At 40.0% G+C, this 22055-nt stretch overlaps 1 protein-coding gene across 9 annotated transcripts in view; it reads right to left on the minus strand.

Moving 5' to 3' along the window:
- The window catches only part of LOC108716080 (echinoderm microtubule-associated protein-like 6), a 112611-nt gene that overhangs the window by 3193 nt on the left and 87363 nt on the right, over window positions 1-22055 (minus strand). For 5 of the 9 annotated variants that reach the window (XM_041562439.1, XM_041562438.1, XM_041562443.1 and 2 more), the window contains 14 exons: window positions 21312-21390; window positions 20988-21117; window positions 19360-19458; window positions 17462-17482; window positions 16976-17149; window positions 15555-15763; window positions 15285-15442; window positions 14941-15055; window positions 12912-13100; window positions 11125-11297; window positions 7465-7627; window positions 4473-4576; window positions 3423-3576; window positions 1029-1129 (listed from right to left, as the gene is read on the minus strand). In XM_041562439.1, the coding sequence (XP_041418373.1) occupies window positions 1029-1129; window positions 3423-3576; window positions 4473-4576; window positions 7465-7627; window positions 11125-11297; window positions 12912-13100; window positions 14941-15055; window positions 15285-15442; window positions 15555-15763; window positions 16976-17149; window positions 17462-17482; window positions 19360-19458; window positions 20988-21117; window positions 21312-21390 (1869 nt within the window). Of the gene's footprint in view, window positions 1-1028; window positions 1130-3422; window positions 3577-4472; window positions 4577-7464; window positions 7628-11124; window positions 11298-12911; window positions 13101-14940; window positions 15056-15284; window positions 15443-15554; window positions 15764-16975; window positions 17150-17461; window positions 17483-19359; window positions 19459-20987; window positions 21118-21311; window positions 21391-22055 lie in introns of those variants that run through there. The other 4 variants (XM_041562440.1, XM_041562445.1, XR_005961176.1 and 1 more) reach the window with 2 other exon arrangements.

Raw genomic sequence — 22055 nt, forward strand, 5'->3', positions numbered from 1 at the left:
GTCACTCACATACAGTGTTAGAGCCCCAGTCAGAAGATTCTCTACAGTATAGTCACTCACATACATTGTTAGAGCCCCTGTCAGAAGATTCTCTACAGTATAGTCACTCACATACAGTGTAAGAGCCCCTGTCAGAAGATTCTCTACAGTATAGTCACTCACATACAGTGTTAGAGCCCATGTCAGAAGATTCTCTACAGTATAGTCACTCACATACAGTGTTAGAGCCCCTGTCAGAAGATTCTCTACAGTATAGTCACTCACATACAGTGTTAGAGCCCATGTCAGAAGATTCTCTACAGTATAGTCACTCACATACAGTGTTAGAGCCCCTGTCAGTAGATTCTCTACAGTATAGTCATTTACATAGAGTGTTAGAGCCCCTGTCAGAAGATTCTCTACAGTATAGTCACTCACATACAGTGTTAGAGCCCCAGTCAGAAGATTCTCTACAGTATAGTCACTCACATACATTGTTAGAGCCCCTGTCAGAAGATTCTCTACAGTATAGTCACTCACATACAGTGTAAGAGCCCCTGTCAGAGGATTCTCTACAGTATAGTCACTCACATACAGTGTTAGAGCCCCTGTCAGTAGATTCTCTACAGTATAGTCATTTACATAGAGTGTTAGAGCCCCTGTCAGAAGATTCTCTACAGTATAGTCACTCACATACAGTGTTAGAGCCCCTGTCAGAAGATTCTCTACAGTATAGTCACTCACATACAGTGTAAGAGCCCCTGTCAGAAGATTCTCTACAGTATAGTCACTCACATACAGTGTTAGAGCCCCTGTCAGTAGATTCTCTACAGTATAGTCATTTACATAGAGTGTTAGAGCCCCTGTCAGAAGATTCTCTACAGTATAGTCACTCACATACAGTGTTAGAGCCCCAGTCAGAAGATTCTCTACAGTATAGTCACTCACATACAGTGTTAGAGCCCCAATCAGAAGATTCTCTACAGTATAGTCACTCACATACAGTGTTAGAGCCCCAGTCAGAAGTTGCACAAGGAACAGATTGTTACCTGCAGTCGTCCCCTCCAGTGCTTATCACATACTTGTCATCGTGGGAAAACCGCACGTTAGTCACATGGGCCGAGTGACCAAAGTAGCGCTTGTGTTTGGCCTGTGGGAAAGAGAAGTGGGGGGTCAATAGGAATAACAGGAAAACAATGGGGGGAATGATCTTGGGACAAAATAAAAGTGGAGATAAAAATCCCACCAAATTCACAAACCTCAATCTCCACTTTTGTGAATTTGTCTTTAATCAGACACTTCTCACATTTTGTCTTTTCTTACGACATTTTAACCACATTTTTTCTGAATTTGTCTTTAACTCTTACTGCACCCGTCAGTCAGACATCAAATTGGAATTTCTGGGGAGGGGGTTTGTTTTACGGGGGGAATATTCGACATCATTTATTTGAGTATAAACCGGGCTTTCTATATCTGCCGACACGTTTGTGTAATTCCACTTGTGTAACAAGATATAATCAGACTAAATACAAGAAATTTGTATAATATTGGGATTTGTATCAGAAATAGGTTTTATTGTCTCAGGTCAAGTTGCTGCTAAACCTAAACAATTACTGGGAGGCTTTACTTTTCCTTTAGATAATATATAAGATAATAATTTCACTCAAATGGCTGATATTGTCTCATTCATTGAACTAAAACCAGTGAAATTACACAAGTGTCCGTTATAAACTTCGACTTATTTAGTTGAATCAACTTTGTTACTTCTCCACCTATAGGATTGGACTATAAAATGCTGATCCCCATTAATATGAGAATAATTCCCCAATAAATGACCTACAAGTGACGATTGGCTGAACCAAATCAGATTATATTTGAATTGATGTGACACACGGGGAAGCTTTACTCCATTTGTAAAATGTTGAGAGAAACTATCGTTTTTGCTCCATTTTTATTAGGGATGTACCGAATCCAGGATTGAGTTTGGGATTTGGCCTTTTTCAGCAGGATTTTGATTCGGCCGAATCTATGAATCTTAATTTGAATATGCAAATAAAGGGAGGGGAGGGAAATCATGTGACTTTTTGTCGAAGTAAAAAATGTTTTCCCCTTCCCACCCCTAATTTGCATATGCAAATTCGGTATTCGGCCGAAATCTTTCGCGAAGGATTCGGCCGAATCCAAAATTCGGTGCATCCCTAATTTTTATGTTGTTTGAAAGACAAATTTTCTTTCGCTAAAATATAAAAAGTGGCGGTTGAGTCGGAATTTAGGCGGATTTCTGTTTGTGAATATGGAGAAAGTATTTTACAGCACTTTTACTCCAAAAAATGGTCTCTCTCCACTTTTGTCACTTGCCCCCAATGAGTTTCAATAGAAAACAAGTGCAGGGAGTTTCTACACTAAAACGTTCACTGGCTGCAGGGAGTTTCTACACTAAAACATTCACTGGCTGTAAATGGCTTTTCATTGCAGCAGGGCATGCTGGGAGTTGTGTAGTTAAAGGACCAGTAACAGCAAAAATATTTTTTTTAAAATTCGTTAGCTAAAACTAAAGGAAGTATTTCCAAAGATTCTTTTAGGCTGGTTTGGTCTCCTTATTTTGAAATCTGTAACTCCAATACTGGCGATCAAATAATGCGCTTTCTTCAATAGTTAGATGACCTATCTGACACTCCAGATGATAAATGGGCTTTTTCTTTCTTTTATTACTTGTGCATCCACTGGCTTAGTTAATTTTTAGTTAGTTTTTTGTTATTTTTCATGAATGATATAGTTTTGATACTATCATGCCATTGTCTCCTTTGCAACATATTTTCTTCATCTGCATAACATTTGTTGTCATTTTGATTTCATTTGTTTAATATGAAAATCAAATAAAATATTTTAAACATTAAAAATTCGTTAGTATAGAACTAAAAAAAGGCACCAAGACTAATTAAACTTTAAAATCGCTAAGTCTTTATTAAGAAATAAATCGGCTTGTGCTCCTCTTCAGAAAAGGTGATTGGCGATCCATCGTGCGGTGCTCGATTTCTCCTCTCTGCTTTCCTTATAGGAGACAGCCAGGGAGGAGAAATCGAGTGCCGCATGATGGATCGTCAATGGAGCGCAAGCCGAGTTTCAGTAAGTTACTTCTTAATAAAGACTGTCCGATTTTAAAGTTAAATATGTGTTGGTGTTTTTTTTGTTGGGTATACTAACAATTTTTTTTGATGTTACTGGTCCTTTAAAGCGCAGACGCAGACTGTGAGCGACTTGATTCCTTGTGACACCCTAACTTGCTGGGCGTCTGTCGCTATTAGCAACTATAATTGGAGACTTGTCTCTGGGAGGTACAAGTTGCAGTTAGTCGTGTAGAACAGGCGCCCCCTGGGGGTGAGACGCAAGAAGAGTCACTAGAGCGTTGGGTCAGTAACAAATAAAGGGAAAGTGTCACTTACAAATCTGTCGGTACAGGGGAAGTCGAAGAGTTTGACGAGGCCGAAGTCATCGCCGGAGACAACGTTGATCCCAGCGTGCGACACACACGCACAATTCACATCCGCCTTGTCTGCATTCCTCGGCCAGATCCCCATCACTTCCTCTCCCAGAATGCTAAGCGAGACACAGCTATTATGTGCAGGTAGTCACACACCAGCAGTTCACTATTAGCAACTCAATCACTGGGGGTGCAAACTGGTACCCCATGCCAAGGGGTGGTTGAGCTTTAAGTAAACCTTTATAGAATTACTAATTCTGAGCAACTTTTCAACTGGTCTTCATTACATATAGCTTTTGAATTATTTTCCTTCTTCTTCTGACTATTTCCAGCTTTTAAGTGAAATTCTCCTTTAATGCCGATTCCCTGAGCTGCAATTGGGCTGCACATGTGTAACTTTACACTAATTAGTGAAACACAATCACCAATGCTTTCAGCCCATATATTTATATATATATATATAATACACAAAAGCCATGAATATCTTGTAAATTATATCCTTATAAACGGTGAGTTCTGATGTCATCAGTTATAAACGGTGAGTTCTGATGTCATTTCTGTCACATGACTCTCTGAAACTTGTGTATTATAATAAATAAAGTACCCCCAGTTGTAAAATATGAGGATATTAGAAGTCACCTCGGAGTTCCATGACCTGTATAAAAACACTCGGCCTTCGGCCTCGTACTTTTATATGGTCATGAAACTCCTCGGTAACTTATAATATCCTTATATTTTACAAGAGGGGCTACTTTATTCACTATATTTACAGTATATGTTTCCTTGAAACTTGGGGAGATCATTGATGTGCCCCTCAATCTGCTCCGATTAATTCCATGCAGGTGCACACATTGATTCCAGGGAACTCGGGAATTAACTCATTACTGTCAACAGGTGCCACAGACTTGTCCCAGTGGATGACACTCTAATTACCCACAGAGCATGCTGGGAGTACTGATGTGTAAACACAAAGATTGCTGCTAATTCTGCTCAATGGGAAACACTCATTTACCTTGTCCACGTGGCCCACGTAATCCTGTCGATCGCTGCTCCGTCCAACACCTGCTTCCCCGATGGCACTTCATGTACCTGTCGTTTATACGCACCTGTGCCCACCTACAAATATACAAATCATTTCTGCTTTATGCCCATTTCCATCACATTCTAGATTTTTATTTGCAATTATACAAATGCATCGGTGCCTTTACTTCATCTGAATAGACTGCAGGTTTCAGGGTAACATTTATCATCGATGGATCCTACGATGGATCAGAGACAGACTATAAGTACAGGATCTGTTATCTGGAAAACCCATTATCCTTATTACAGAAAGCCATATTATCCCAATAATAATCCAAATTTGTCTGTATAATAATAAAACAGTCGCTTGTACTTGATCCCAACTAAGATATAATTAATCCTTATTGGAAGCAAAACCAGCCTATTGGGTTTATTTCATGTTTATATGATTTTCTAGTAGACTTAAGGTATGAAGATCCAAATTACAGAAAGATCCATTATCTGGAAAACCCCAGGTCCTGAGCATTCTGGATAACAGGTCCCATACCTGTAATAATAAAACAGTAACTTGTACTTGATCCCAACTAAGATATAATTAATCCTTATTGGAAGGGTAAAAAATCCTGTTTACAATTATTTATTTTAGAAGACTTAAAGGGGATGTTCACCTTCCAAACGCTTTTTCAGTTGTTTTCAGATTGTTCCCCAGAAATAAAGACTTTTATCAACTACTTTCCATTATTTATTTTTTTACCGTTTTCCCAAAATCTAAGTTTGGTGTTTGAGTCTGGCAGCTCAGTGATCCAGGAGCATCTGAACTGTTACAATTTGCTCCATTTAGTTGCTCCATTAGTTGCTCCATTAGTTGCTCCATTTGTCAGTAGGATCTATGGGGAATAGAAGGGCAACGATTGTATCAAGTCTAAGGGGCCGATTCATTAACTTCGAGTGAAGGATTCGAAGGTAAAAAGCTTCGAATTTCGAAGTTTTTTTGGGCTACTTCGACCATCGAATGGGCTACTTCGACCTTCGACTACGACTATCGAAGGATTCGAAGTAAAAATCGTTCGACTATTCGACCATTCGATAGTCGAAGTACTGTCTCTTTAAAAAAAAATTCGACCCCCTAGTTCGGCAGCTAAAAGCTACCGAAGTCAATGTTAACCTATAAGGAAGGTCCCCATAGGTTTTCCTAAGTTTTTTTGATCGAAGGATATTCCTTCGATCGTTGGATTTAAATCCTTCGAATCGTTCGATTAGAAGGATTTAATCGTTCGATCGAAGGAATAATCCTTCGATTGTACGATCGTACTATCTGCACTAAATCCTTCGACTTCGATATTCGAAGTCGAAGGATTTTAGTTCCTAGTCGAATATCGAGGGTTAATTAACCCTCGATATTCGACTCTTGATGAATCGGCCCCTAAGGGTCAGGACAAACTGGCAGATTCAGGGAGATTAGTCGCCCGGCGACCACATCTACTCTTCTTCGGGGCGACTAATCTCCCCAAATCTGCCTGCCGCTGTCTAGAATGTAAATCTCTGGCACTCGGAGCCATTCGTTTTCAGAAGTTGCCCGAACTTTCCTTGTGAGGCAATTCCGGGGCGACTTCGGAAAACGAATTCCCGCCCGGCAGGTGAGGCAGTTCAGGGAGATCAGTCTCCCCGAAGAAGAGGAGATTTGTCCCCGGGTGACTAATCTCTATGAATCTGCCAGTGTGGCCTGACCCTAACAACTGTCTTTAATAAAACTCAGGGATTCTGCTCAGCAGGGACAAACACATGGATCAACTCATGGATCAGTTACAGGGTCGCTGACCCCGCTCCCACAGCGCCTTCACAAACACACAAGAAGGGGAAAAACTTTAACCTTAGAAAAAGGAAATAGAAAGTCTTTGGAAAAAATCTTTATTGCTTGAAAGCAACGGAACTGAAACCAGTGTTGGAAAGTGAATAAGCCCTTTAAGGTATAGAGATCCAAATAACTGAAATATCCATTATCCAGAAAACCTCAAGTCCCAAGTATTATGGATAACAGGTCCGGGTCCCTGTCCCCCTAACAATCTTGTATTGTGTGTGTGATGTGACAATAAAGTTGCTACATAAAGGCACGAGGCTGAAGTGCTGCTGAGTATTTCCCCTGCAATTGACTCAACCTCATCCCTCTGTGTAGGGGCAGCTGGAAATACACAATGTGAATAATGTGACTAATATGTGAATAATATGTGAATAATATGTGAATAACATGTGAATAACATCTGAATAACATGTGAATAATATGTGAATAACGTGAATAACATGTGAATAACATGTGAATAATATGTGAATAATATGTGAATAATATGTGAATAATATGTGAATAACATGTGACTAATATGTGAATAACATGTGAATAACATGTGAATAATATGTGAATAATATGTGACTAATATGTGAATAACATGTGAATAACATGTGAATAATATGTGAATAACATGTGACTAATATGTGAATAACATGTGAATAACATGTGAATAATATGTGAATAACATGTGACTAATATGTGAATAACATGTGACTAATATGTGAATAACATGTGAATAATATGTGAATAATATGTGAATAACATGTGAATAACATGTGAATAATATGTGAATAATATGTGAATAATATGTGAATAACATGTGACTAATATGTGAATAACATGTGAATAACATGTGAATAATATGTGAATAACATGTGACTAATATGTGAATAACATGTGAATAACGTGAATAATATGTGAATAACATGTGACTAATATGTGAATAACATGTGAATGATATGTGAATAATATGTGAATAACATGTGAATAATATGTGAATAATATGTGACTAATATGTGAATAATATGTGAATAATATGTGAATAATATGTGACTAATATGTGAATAATATGTGACTAATACCCTTAGGATTCTGCAGCTTTCAATGGAACACAAGTGAATTGCTCGCGAGCTCCAAATACCTGAATATATTTACTGTCAGCGGAAAAGTCCATTTGGATGACGAAGCTGGGGATGTCTTTGCAGTAACCGAATCTGTTCAACGAGGGGCCTTGTGTGAGGTCATAAAAATCCACCGTGTTCTCTGCAGATCCCACTGCCAAATACCTGTTATCCGGACTGATCCTGAAACCAGACAGAAAGTCTCACTTATAAATATGTTAAAGGAAAACTATACCCCCCAAACAATGTAAGTCTCTATTAAAAGATACTGAGTAAAACAGCTCATGTGTAAAACCCTGCTTCATGTAAATGAACCATTATCATAATAATATACTTTTTTAGTAGTATGTGCCATTGGGTAATCATAAATAGAAAATTGCCATTTTAAAAAATAAGGGCCGCCCCCTGAGATCGTAAGATTTACTGTGCTCACATACAAACCACATGTAAGGTCACATGAGCCAATTAACAGACAGAGTTCTGCCTTTTGCTTCCTCACTTCTTCCTGTTACAGTTAGAGTTGTAGTATTTCTGGTCAGGTGATCTCTGAGGCAGCACAGATAGAGTCACGAAATGGTGGTTCAAGGCAAGAGATGTAAAAGGGCAATATTTATGTAAATATATATTCCAGTTTGGTAAGATTCTTTAATATGTCATTCAATTTGATATAAACTATCTGTTGCTTAAGTATTCATTTTGGGGGTATAGTTTTCCTTTAAATACGTCTAATGTTTCTGACTATAGGGGCCAAACTGAGCCTTAAAGTCTTGTAATGAGGGAAATCAGCCATATTGAACTTCTCGTATTGATATTGATAAATACACGTGCGGGACCTGTTATCTCTGTGAAGCTTCTCATTCATCCAAGTCATCTTATATCTATAGTAATGAGTCAACTGGACTGGACTTTCTTTTTCCTTCAGGACGTGTCACTGATCATCAGACTGAATTTCTCAATTCCAAATGAGCTGTACCAAAATATTTGTGGTTATTTATTCCCTGGAATCCCTGTACAGGACATTCTGAATTGGGAAATCCAGTCGGATCACTAGAGAAACGTCCTCAATGGAAAAGAATTTACAGTCCAGTTGATTCGACTTATTAGATGGGCCTGGTATGCTCAGAACCTGGGGTTTTCTGTATAATGGATCTTCCTGTAATTTGGATCTTCATACCTTAAGTCTACTAGAAAATCATATAAACATGAAATAAAGCCAATAGGCTGGTTTTGCCTCCAATAAGGATTAATTATATCTTAGTTGGGATCAAGTACAAGTTATTATTACACAGAAAAAGGAAAGAAGTTTTAAAAATTTGGATTTTTTTGGGATAAAATGGAGTCTATGGGAGACGGCCTTTCCAGTATTCTGGATAAAAAACCTTCCTGTAATTTGGATCTTCATACCTTAAATCTACTAGAAAATCATATAAACATTAAGCGGCCCATTTACTAAGGGTCGAAGTGAATTCGAAGTTAATTATCGAATTCAAAAACGTAGAATGTCGAAGTCATTTTTGGTTACTTCAACCATTGAATAGGCCTAAATACGATTCGAATTGAAAAAACTTTGAATATTCGACCTTTTGAAAATCGCCACCTTAAACCTGCCGAATTACTATGTTAGCCTATGGGGACCTCCTAGAACCTATAGTCAGTATTTGGCTACGTTTTTAGAAGTTGAAGTATTTTTTTTAAAAATCTTTCGAATCAAACGATTTTTACTTCGATCAAAAACCGCCGTTTTCAATCGAAAAAATACTTCAACTATCGAAGTGTCAAATTCGATGGTTGAATTTCAACGTTTTTTAACTTAAAGATACAAGAAGATCGATATCATTTGGAATTTAACGTTTGCATTAAAGCACCAGTATAAAATGAAACGAATGAAACTTTGCTCAGTGGATACAAAAAAGGCAATAGAACGAGGAACAATAATTGTTCCTGAATAATTATTTCTTCTAAATGATGGTATTTTGCTTGGACAATCCTTTAATAATGAGATCTTTAGTATTTTGAATATTTGATCTGTGTTTTAAGGGTCAAGGCAGACACTCAGATTCGGGGAGATTAGTCGCTTGTGAGGCAACTTCGGGCGACTTCAGAAAACGAAGTGCTCTGAGCTGGCGATTTATATTCCAGCTGGCGGGAGGCAGTTTGGGGAGATTAGTCGCTCTGAAGAAGAGGAGATATGTCACCGGGCGACTAATCTCCCCGAATCTGAGCGTGTGCCCTGACCCTTAGGGTCAACAACACTAAAACAGAACAACTTTTGAAAAGTAGCTTCAATTTTGCATCATTAGTTTTAGCAACGACCGTCTCCTGCCAACACAAATGCTCGACATCTCAGTTCTACAAGGAAATTCACTTTTTACCCAAAAACAAAATAAAGCTTTTTTGGAGGCTGCCGTGAAAACAACCCATTACATAATTTACTTTTTAAACGAGAGAATTTGGTATTTTACAGAACCTCATTGAGCTTAAGCTGCGACAACGTAAAACAAGAAGAATGTTTGAGTGGTATTTTAAAGGGGTTGTTTATCTTTAAATGTACTTTTATTATGATATAGAGAAGGATATTCTGAGATAATTTGCAATTGGTTTTCATTTTTTATTATTTGTGGTTTTTGACTTATTTAGCTTTTTATTCAGCAGCTCTCCAGTTTGTAATTTCAGACATCTGGTTGCTAGGGTCCAAATTACCCTTAGCAACCATACATTGATATGAATAAGAGACTGGAATATGAATAGGAGAGGCCTGAATAGAAAGATGAGGAATAAAAAGTAACAATAACAATACAGATAGCCTTACAGAGCATTAGTTTTTTAGATGGGGTCAGTGACCCCCATTTGAAAGTTGGAAAGAGTCAGAAGAAAAAGGCAAATCATGAAAAAGCTATAAAAAAATAAATAATGAAGACCAATTTAAAAGTTGCTTATAATTAGCCATTCTATAACATACTTAGGGGCAGATTCACTATGGGTCGAATATCGAGGGTTAATTAACCCTCGATATTCGACTGTGAACTAAAATCGTTCGACTTCGAATATCGAAGTCGAACGATTTTGCGCAAATCCTGTGATCGAACGATCGAAGGATTTTTCGTTCGATTAAATCCTTCGAATCGTTCGATTCGAAGGATTTTAATCCAACGATCGAAGGAATATCCTTCGATCAAAAAATCACAGGCACAGGCCTATGGGGACCTTCCCTATAGGCTAACATTGAGTTCGGTAGCTTTTAGCTGCCGAACTAGGGGGTCGAAGTTTTTTTTAAAGGGAAAGTACTTCGACTATCGAATGGTCGAATAGTCGAACGATTTTTACTTCGAATCGTTCGAATTCGATCGAATTCGAACGAATTTAACCAATTCGATGGTCGAAGTACCCAAAAAATACTTCGAAATTCGAATTTTTTTTCATTCGAATCCTTCACTCGAAGTTAGTGAATCTGCCCCTTAAAGTTAACTTAAAGGTGAACCACCCCTTTAAGTCTTTGAATGAAAACGCTCCACAAATGAGTTAGTTTAGGCCAAAGCTGATGAAATAGGTTCCTCACCTGACTGTAACTACAGAACATTTCATAGAAATCAATAGAATATTGGCAACTGAGAATATGATGAAACAATCCCAGAATCACTCCATTTAATCTACACAATGTGCCTCCTGGTGTCAGTGAATACCTGATGTCCTGTATGGCTCCCTTCCGGTCTCGCTTCTTGCCCCATATTTTGAGTGAGTTGACAAGTAGAATGACAAACTCTCCGTTCCTCATGCCGATAGTCACCATCTCCCCGTTGGGACTGTAGGCAGCACAGCAGGCAGAGAAGCCCAGACTCACCTTGTTTAGCAGCTTCTGTGCAACGACACAAACAATTGTATCAGTGATCAATGAGGTTAGTGGCCATCACTGACAGTTACATCCAATATATCTTATAGGGGGGCTCCTTTTGCCTAGAAGATGTATTAGAGGTCACTCTATTAAACTCACCAGACATCATGTCTCTCTACATGCAGGATTTGTGCTAACGGCAGTTATTTTGTTACATTTTGTTTGTACTGGAATCAGTTATTTGAGTGAGCTCTAATTCATCTGCTAGGAAAGGAGCCCCCCTATAAGATATATTGGATCTAACTGTCAGTGAATATCTGACACCCAACTGGGATAGTGAACATTAACTTGATAACCTCAATGCAAAATATTTAATTTTATAAAATATTTTATTAATTACATTTTTTAATGACATTTTATTTAATTATTTTTAATATTTAATTTTTATTTCGAAAGTTTATTTTTTTCAATATGAAATATTATATTACATTTCCACGATAGTTCCCCTTTAAATTGAACTATTTCACTTCCAGGCATCAGTGATGTCACTTCCGGTTTCGCAGGTCCTGGTTGGGCTTAAAATTAGGGCACTGTGGGCAGGTTTTGGGAGCAGTAAGAGGGGGGATTTATAGAGGGCCAGCGGGTCCACGTTCGGCTCTTGCCTAGTGGGTTGGGGACGGGTCGGTCCAACTGGACCATGCAGGAATCTAATGTAGGATCACTCTGGCACCCAGTGGGGTAAAGCTAAATTGCTTTGTTTCATGGCCCCCCACCTGCCCAAAAGTTGTCTGTATGATGTCATCATTTAATTACAATGAGGCCCCGCCCATGTGGTCTGCTAAAGAGCAGCAATCTGAGAGCAAAACTGCCAGTTTCTATCTACCCCATAACTAAACGAAGAAGCTTTTCTGGGCTCCTGCCTAAACCAGGCTACACATAGGGGCAGATTCACTAACTTCGAGTGAAGGATTCGAATGAAAAAAAATTCGAATTTCGAAGTATTTTTTGGGTACTTCGACCATCGAATTGGTTAAATTCGTTCGAATTCGATTGAATTCGAACGATTAGAAGGATTCGAAGTAAAAATCGTTCGACTATTCGACCATTCGATAGTTGAAGTACTTTCCCTTTAAAAAAAACTTCGACCCCCTAATTCGGCAGCTAAAAGCTACCGAAGTCAATGTTAGCCTATGGGGAAGGTCCCCATAGGCTTGCCTGTGATTTTTTGATCGAAGGATTTTCCTTCGATCGTTAGATTAAAATCCTTCGAATCGTTCGATTCGAAGGATTTAATCGTTCCATCGAACGAAAAATCCTTCGATCGTTCGATCGCAGGATTTGCGCAAAATCGTTCGACTTCGATATTCGACTCTTGATGAATCGGCCCCATACAGTCTGTGTATAAACTTTCCAAAATAATGGCGAGACCATTGCTCTGTACTGGTGTTGCTGCATGAGCACATTTATTACCCCCAGTAAACACAGGCCCCTAGAGGTATGTAATATATATATATATATAGGATTCCTGGACTTGAGTCGCATATTTGCAGTTATCTCCTCCTACAGACCGGCAGCTGATTGGATGAGTGTGACACGGCCAGTGCTGGTAGAATTTGGTGAATAAATGGTGGCACTTACTTTGTCAGCGAGGTCCCATATTCTGGCTGTGCCGTCATTACTGGCAGTGAGGCAGATTTCCTTGGAGGGGTGCGTGGCTAGCCCCCATATCTCCCCTTCCACGTGTCCATTCATGATGATATTTGATGCAGCAGTTTTTTCCCCCACTTCAATAATCTCCCCGTTTTTGGTTCCCACCAGGACTTTGCCCTGCAAACACACAGCGCACAATAAGATACACAATTATAACAAATATATTGATTTACGTTCTGGTGACGCCTGTTATTGGAAAGGGAAAGATATTGGGGAGTCTCCGGAGGAACCTCTAGTTGCTCCGCTCCCTGACCCTATAATGTTCAGTGATGCAGCTAAGGCTGGAGGGCTGAGCTTCACATAGAAACACAACCCATGATTTACAGGAATGCTGCTTTGCACATATTTGTGAGGCAGGTCAAGCAATCAGAATTTAGGATTTACTGGTCACTTGTTTAAAGCAAACATTAACTGGTTGCTATGGGTTACTAGACCTGGTGCAAGAGTGCAGCTTCTATTACATGACCACCAATGCCTTTTCTTCATATACTGATGGTTCCTTACTATCCCTCGCCTTACCTCCTACTATCCTGTACTTCCATACTATCCCTTACCTCCATACTATCCCTTACCTCCATACTATCCCTTACCTTCATACTATCCCTTGCCTTACCTCCATACTATCCCTTACCTCCATACTATCCCTTACCTTACCTCCATACTATCCCTTACCTCCATACTATCCCTTACCTCCATACTATCCCTTACCTCCATACTATCCCTTGCCTTACCTCCATACTATCCCTTACCTCCATACTATCCCTTGCCTTACCTCCATACTATCCCTTGCCTTACCTCCATACTATCCCTTACCTCCATACTTTCCCTTACTTCCATACTATCCCTTGCCTTACCTCCATACTATTCCTTACCTCCATACTATCCCTTACCTCCATACTATCCCTTACCTCCATACTATCCCTTACCTCCATACTATCCCTTACCTCCATACTATCCCTTACCTCCATACTTTCACTTACCTCCATACTATCCCTTGCCTTACCTCCATACTATCCCTTACCTTCATACTATCCCTTACCTCCATACTATCCCTTGCCTTACCTCCATACTATCCCTTACCTTCATACTATCCCTTACCTCCATACTATCCCTTACCTTCATACTATCCCTTGCCTTACCTCCATACTATCCCATACCTCCATACTATCCCTTGCCTTACCTCCATACTATCCCTTACCTTCATATTATCCCTCGCCTTACCTCCATACTATCCCTTACCTCCATACTATCCCTTACCTCCATACTATCCCTTACCTCCATACTACTTCTCGCCTTACCTCCATACTGTCCCTCGCTTTTCCTCCATACTATCCCTTACCTCCATACTATCCCTTGCCTTACCTCCATACTACCCCTTACCTCCATACTATCCCTCGCCATACCTCCATACTATCCCTCGTCTTACCTCCATACTATCCCTTGCCTTACCTCCATACTATCCCTTACCTTCATATTATCCCTCGCCTTACCTCCATACTATCCCTTACCTCCATACTATCCCTTACCTCCATACTATCCCTTACCTCCATACTATCCCTTACCTCCATACTATCCCTTACCTCCATACTACTTCTCGCCTTACCTCCATACTGTCCCTCGCCTTTCCTCCATACTATCCCTTACCTCCATACTATCCCTTACCTCCATACTATCCCTCGCCATACCTCCATACTATCCCTCGTCTTACCTCCATACTATCCCTTGCCTTACCTCAATACTATCTCTTATCTTCATACTATCCCTCGCCTTACCTCCATGTGTAAGTAGTTTTTCTCTTAAGATCAGTTTTCAAATATCAACTACAGACCTTCAAATTTACATTTTATGGGATGGGAATAACTGCCCCCCCCCCTCAGCCAAGAAACTGAAATGAGGATTTTGGAACAAACCTGAAATTGCCTATTCTCTGGCTAAAGGAGTGGATAAAGGTGTGTACCTTTCCCCTGCACACGGAGCGCACACAGTCCAAGGTCTGCCCAGTTTCCAGCTGAAATGCCCGGCAACGTTTCATCTCCTGGTCCCACAGTTTAACGGCTCCGCCTTCCTTTGTCCTGCAAAAAGGATTTGTCAATTTCTCACGGGTTGCTCTCATAATGAGGATTTATTTGCAGACAAACTGTCTATTGAATGGACATACATACTAATTACAGACACTCCTGAGCAGCTTTTCCAGCCGTATCCCGGGTCAAATCTCTATGTGCAAGTAGAGCTCTCACAAAACCTTTTTGTGTTATTTTTGTATGTTATGGATTGTCCAACAAACAACTATGAGATACTTACGGCCTCTCTTTCCCTCCAGTTACAATAAGGCCGTCTCGGAGAGTGGTGTACATGGTGAACACAGGGCCGGAGTGAGCTTTGGCCACGAGTCGGATGAGAAAGTGATCTTTCCACACATAGACATCTCCGTTTATGGCACCGGTGAAGGTCAGGCTATTCTACAAGGACAAGGGAGAGAGGAATGAGTTGTGTTGTACAAGCTGCCAGTGTTTATTCCGTATGGACACAGCCTGATCACTTCATTCCATTCACGAGGAGAGTCTCACTTACAGCCCCAAAGGCCACAGAAAGCATGGTTTGCATTTTGGCGTTGTCCACGGATCCGACGATTCCTTTCTTATACAGCAACGCACTTCCAGCCAATGTCCAAAACTTGATGTGTTTTACTCCAACAGAGACAAACTGGGTGTCCGAATCTGGCCGAAACTGCGCCACAAATATCCTCTCAGCGTGGCCTCCTTTAATGGCTACTTTGGCACCTGTTCCATAACAACAAAGCACAAGTAGATATTGATTATCAGCTTGTTATTCTGTTTAGCGGGACCATCAGAACCCTCCATAGAAAATGCATTTATTCATCGATCTCTGACATAAGGGCTGCCCAATAATACTTTGTGTTATTCCTTTTATCTAGTCCAGGTATAAGTAACCTGAGACACAAGGAAAACAAAAAGGCTTCCAGTCTATGGGACAGTATGAAATGTACCAAGGTCTGTCAGTGGCGGTGGTGCTGGGGCAAAATAAACTCTGTGGGGCAAATTTACTAAATGGTGAAGTGGCTAACGCTAGTGAAAATTCGCCAGCGTGACGTCATTTCGTTACTTTGCCGATTTACTAACGGGCACTGGCGTAAATTCGCTAGCGAAGTGGACCTACTCTAGCGCTACTTCGCACCCTTACGCCAGGCCAAGTTGTGCTATGGCGAAGGGACGTAACTACGCTAACTCACTAACTTGCGGATTTTACTGAACGTTACCTCTTGCGCCAGACTTGCCTTCGCCACCTCAGACCAGGCGAAGTGCAATAGAGTAGATAGGGCTTGCTTTGAAAAAAAGTTTACATTTTTTCTAAGTCCCAAAATACGCTGGCGTCTTTTACTATATTTATGGGTGATAGGCTGAAAAAGATGGAAATTTTTTTGGGGGTACCCTCCTTCCCCCCTACATATGGCACCTAAACTATACAGTGGGCACATGCATAGGGCAATATAACAACTTTATTTTATTTTATAAAGCTTTCCCAGGCTTGTGTAGTGTAATGTATTTGTTGCTACATATACGTCCATTGTACTTTAACTTGGCGCCGTATGCAAATTAGGCATCGCTAGTGTAACTTCGCTTTGCTTGATGAATTAACGCTAGCGGAACTTCGCTACCTTTCGCCTCCCTGAGCGCAACTTTGGATTTTAGTGAATTGTGCGGCGAAGCCAACGCTGGCGTAAATTTGCCCATGTCCCTCTATTTTAAGAAAAAATGGCTACGGAACCCTCCTCACTGCACCCATTGTTGTACTACAGCTACAAGCCCCTCCTAATAGTCTTCTGCTGACAGCTGAGGGGTGGGAGCTGAAGTTTTGCAATAGATGGAGGTTATACATTGGGTACCCCTGATACACAATATGTAACAACCGCACAGCAGATGATTAATACAGTTTGGGATGTGTCCTTATATGAATGGAAGATGCAGATTTACCTTCTTGCCATCGCCACACAGTTATAGTGTGTTCAGGATCAACTCCCAGTGACAGCAGGAGTTTGCCGGTAGCACTGAAGTTAATGCAGCCCACTCCTTTACCATGGAAACATCTCAGGATGGACAGGGTCTGCTTGCTCATGGCGTCCCAGATATGAATGGAAGGAGTGGCTCCTGCAAAAGATAAAGCAGGTAAATTTGGATTTAACGTGGCAAAATGTTGACGCCACACACCAAACAAACTAGGACAGAAGTAACAAGTAGAGGGTTTGCTACACGGATCTAACCTCACAGGATACTACAAGATTTGCAGAAAACAGAAATACACTGATGAATGATGTGACTGAGGGGCACAAACATGGGCAATGGAAGAAGCCATTTTTGGGTACATAACTGGGTACGGACAGGGCGCTACTGTAACCAGGTGTCTGTGCTATTACACTAATGACTGGCTCTGTAATCACACGGATCATGACGAGGCCTTACCTGAGTATTCAGCAATGTCACCTGCATTAAGAGCAATGGCACATGAGGGCGCGTCAGGGAAAACAACGGAAATAAATCATCTTTCCAATGCTGAGCTCACACTTATCAGCATCACGTGAGACCAACACAAAATAAAGCAGATGTTTCAAGTATGGAAATGGCTTCGAAATCAAGCAAAAGAAAACTAGAATGGAGCTTAGTCCTAACGTGCCCGGGAGTGGCAACTACAACTCCCATCAACCTGCAGCTGGCTCCGGGTTTATCTGCAACCGTCTGTCTCTGCACAAGGCAGTGCTTTTTCTCTTATTGGGGGTCCATTCTACATTTATTTCTCCTCAACACTTTTTACATATATTCGATATAACCAAAGTGATATACAAAGTTTAAACATTTCTACAGTGTATGAAACTTTTCCTTTACGATGAAATAAGAGACTGAGGGGCCCATTTACTTAGTTCGAGTGAAGGAATAGAGGAAAAATTGTTTCCAAATTCGAATGGTCGAATATGGCTACTTCGACCATCGAATGGGCTTCTTTGACTACGACCTTCGAATCGAACGATTCGAACTAAAAATCGTTCGACTATTCGACCATTCGATAGTTGAAGTACTGTCTCTTTAAAAATTTCTTCGACCCCCTAGTTCACCACCTAAAACCTACCAAGGCCAATGTTAGTCTATAGGGAAGGTCCCCATAAGCTTCCTAACAATTTCCTGATCGAAAGAATATCCTTCCATCGATGGATTAAAATCCTTAGAATCGATCGATTCAAAGGATTTAATAGTTCGATCGAACGATTATTCCTTCGATCGTAGGAATAGCGCAAAATCCTTCGACTTCGATATTTAAAGGATTTTATTTCGACGGTCAAATATCGAGGGTTAATTAACCCTCGATATTCGACCCTAGGTAAATGTGTCCCCATGTGATGTGCCAGTCGAGATATCCTCGACCCCCGAGAACCCACCATGTGCTCGTATTTTTTTACCAGTGCTCAACTTGCCCCGCCATGACATCACGGAAGGGAACAGGGCACGCGATTATATAAAAAGGAGCAAATCCGGTGGAGTTGGGGCACTAGGACCCAAAATACAAAAGAGTTGTGGGAGCACTCAGAGGCTAAGTAAAAATGTGTTTAAATACAATGGAAATGCTACGGATTTGGCCACTTAATCAATTCACATTCCCCGGTCCCCTGTCTCATAAGTAATTCAGTATAAATACAAGTACATGTATTTACAAAAACATGGGTTTTTAGTTACAAAGTTCTGATCATAAAATTGATAAGTCACCATACCACTTCAAGGCAAACCCCATATGGCCGTCCCTAACTATTTATCTGGCTTATCAATTGAATGATCATAACTTTGTAACTAAAAAGCCCTGTTTTTATACACACATGTACTTGTATTTATACTGAATTACTTATTAGACAGGGGACCAGGGAATGTGCATTGATTCATTGGCCAAATCAGTAGCATTTCCATTGTATTTAAACACATTTTTACTTAGCCTTGGAGGGCACCCACAACCCTCCTCTTTTGTATTTCGGAAGTCGACCCAAACCCGCCTGACCTGAGGGTAAACTCGCGGGTTTCAGGTCTGCACATTAAGGGGTAAATTTATCAAAGAGTGAAATTCCGCAGCTCTCCATTCATTTCTTTGGGATTTTGAAAGGCGTATTCATCAATGGGTGAAAGTGAAATTTCACCCTTTGATAAATACGCCTTTAAAAACCCCATAGAAATGAATGGGAAGTGGCGGAATTTCACTCTAGTGGCGGAACTTCACTATTAACTTCACTCTTTGATAAATATACCCCTAAGAGAATATAATTTGTGGTTTCTAAGTTCATTGGAATAATGTCTGTTCTTTAGGGAGTTGCAGATCATCTTACCGATTTGACCAGTAGCAACGACGTTCTTATATTTTGGGTGCTGATTGACAGTCAAGCAGAGGATGTCATCTGTGTGCTCCAAATAGAAACTCTGGCTTCCTAAATGAAATGCAAAAATAAAATGTTAAAACTGTTTGCCGGCTGAGCAACATTCCAGGACCTGTTTATTCAAGTTGAAATATTATAATATTTGTCAATTGGACAAACCGACCCATCGAATGTGATTTATTACAAGAGCAGTTGGATCAACTCATTTTAATGGTCCAAGAACTTTAGGGAGTCATTAAGCCAATTGGTGTGACATGCCAATTCCTATAGCAGTCTATAAGCAATGTTTTTGCTGCCTGTTTAATCAGTATTGATCTAACTTTTCTGGATGACTGATCTCAATTAGATAGATTCAGAACATTGACTTTTGAATTGATTTCATTAAACCCAATCAAATCCCTTACCCCATATTATTATTATTGACAAGGTAGATTGCTCCTCTTAAAGGCTGATTTACTGAGTCATAAGCAAAATTATGTTCACCTAAGAACATTTTTGGATCAAGGATGAGGTCCGCAAGTTACAAACGCCCCAACTTTTGGATAAGCTGGAAGCCTCTTCACTTCCTTTTCCCAACCGATGGAAATATTTTGTCGTTCTAATAATTCTCTATCCTCTGAGGGACCCTATGACTGACCAGAAGGTTGGGCAGTACCAGGAGCAAATTGACCACACGTCTTGTTATTCAGCTGTCAGGCAGAAATTGGAAAATTTGCTACTACAACCTGTTTGGAAGATTGACATCACTGTGACATCACTGCCATCCAAGAGGGAATACATGGACTGACAAGAATGTGAATATTTTGCTTCTGTGAAATCCAATTTGTATTGAAACTAAAGTGGTCATTTCAAATCTACCCCATGGATTTTTGGTTCCCATTTAAGGCACTAAGTTTGGTTATATATATATGTTATATTTTGAAAATGGTCTTTCCATAATTCAGAACTTTCTGGTGTTGAAAAGTTTGTAACCACCCAAAAATATGAATATTTTTTTCCTCTTATAGCGCTTGATCGTGGACACCAATGTCATCATGCAACAGGACAATGATGTGAAGATTACAGATTTCTAAGACATGCAAAGCTGGACTACTGTCCACAATCTGGCCAGATCTTGAGCCTATCAAGTCCTTGTGGATGGAGCTTCAATATAAGGTTAGAGAAAAATGCCCAACAAGAAGGTCACATCTCAAGGGCTACAGAATGCTTGGGTTGAAATGTTCCCTGAATATCTTCAAAAACTGGCAACTAAGCAACCTGGTGAAGCAAGTGGACACCTCAAGAACTTGGAGGCCATATCTTTGAGGCCATATCTGATTAGCAGCACAGGGCTTCCCTATATGAGCCCCACCACTAGCCCCCTCATCCATCCCATTTTCTTTCCTCTCTTCTATTCAAATGCTAAAACCTGCTGCAATTGAATGAATGTAAAGTTTCATGAACAGAGCAGTAATAGGAAATAATGTCAGTGTATTTTCACACTGCAGGTAAATACTGAGCTGAGACTACTGAGTAACTATCTTGGAAAAACAAATTGAACAGACATTATTAATTATTATTATTAATAACAATCGACAAACCTGTAGAAAGGTTCTGTACAATGCAGGCAGCCGCTGTGTGAAAAATGATATCAGTGCAGTCGTTCAGGTAATGGAGGTTGTCTCGACAATCAAATCCCCTGTAGCCAAACACGTGGTCCAACGACAGCTCCTGTATCGAGGGCAAGAACAGCTCTAGTACTGCAAGTCCCAATTATGTGTAACAACTTTCCCTTAACATCAGTGGCTTCTTACAACTCCAGGACCAAATCCACTGAGGAAAAGGCTTGAATTTAGTAAAAGGTCACGGCAGGGTATTTCTGAATTTATTGGAGGACTCTGTATCATCAAATATCCATCACTCACCTCAATCACCTTCTTTTTCTTATTAATATTGTTCTTCTGCAGTTTCTCCGGCTGAGGGACAGCTCTGCTCACTGATGGTCTAAAATGCACAAAAAAAACCCCAATGAGTAGGTGTATTTAATAGAAAATCAACTGTTGGAACTCATAATAACAACAATGTTCTCAGATGCTGTATAATACAGGTATGGGATCCATTATCCGGAAACCCCAGGTACTGAGCATTCTGGATAACAGGTCTCATACCTGTACTTTAATTCTCTGGGGACACAAGACCCACACAAACCAGCTGTGGCTTTGCCTTGCCTGATAACAATAATAACCCAAAAAACTGCAGCTCATCTTAACACAACAATTCTCTCAAGTTCATGCAAATCTTACAATATAAACGTTATATCTGCAAGTTACTGTATATTGTGATATTGAACATATTATATTTCTATTATAATGTCACTTTGAAAATAAATCACTTTTTTGCAAGTAAGAGGGAGGCCAGTCCGCCATTTGGTCTGTAATTTTGGGATACATAATAATGTGAGTTTCTTTAGTTAAACAGACTAATTACTACAGGTCTTGGATCCGTTATTCAGAAACCTGTTATCCAGAAAGTTCTGAATTATGGAAAGGCCATCTCACATAAACTCAATTTTATCCAAATAATCCACAATTTTAAAAAAACGATTTACTGTTTCTGTGTAGTAATAAAACAGTCGCTTGTACTTGATCCCAACTAAGATATAATTAATC

The sequence above is a fragment of the Xenopus laevis genome, chromosome 5L, assembly GCF_017654675.1.
Source record: "Xenopus laevis strain J_2021 chromosome 5L, Xenopus_laevis_v10.1, whole genome shotgun sequence".
NCBI classification, from domain to species: Eukaryota; Metazoa; Chordata; class Amphibia; order Anura; family Pipidae; genus Xenopus; species Xenopus laevis.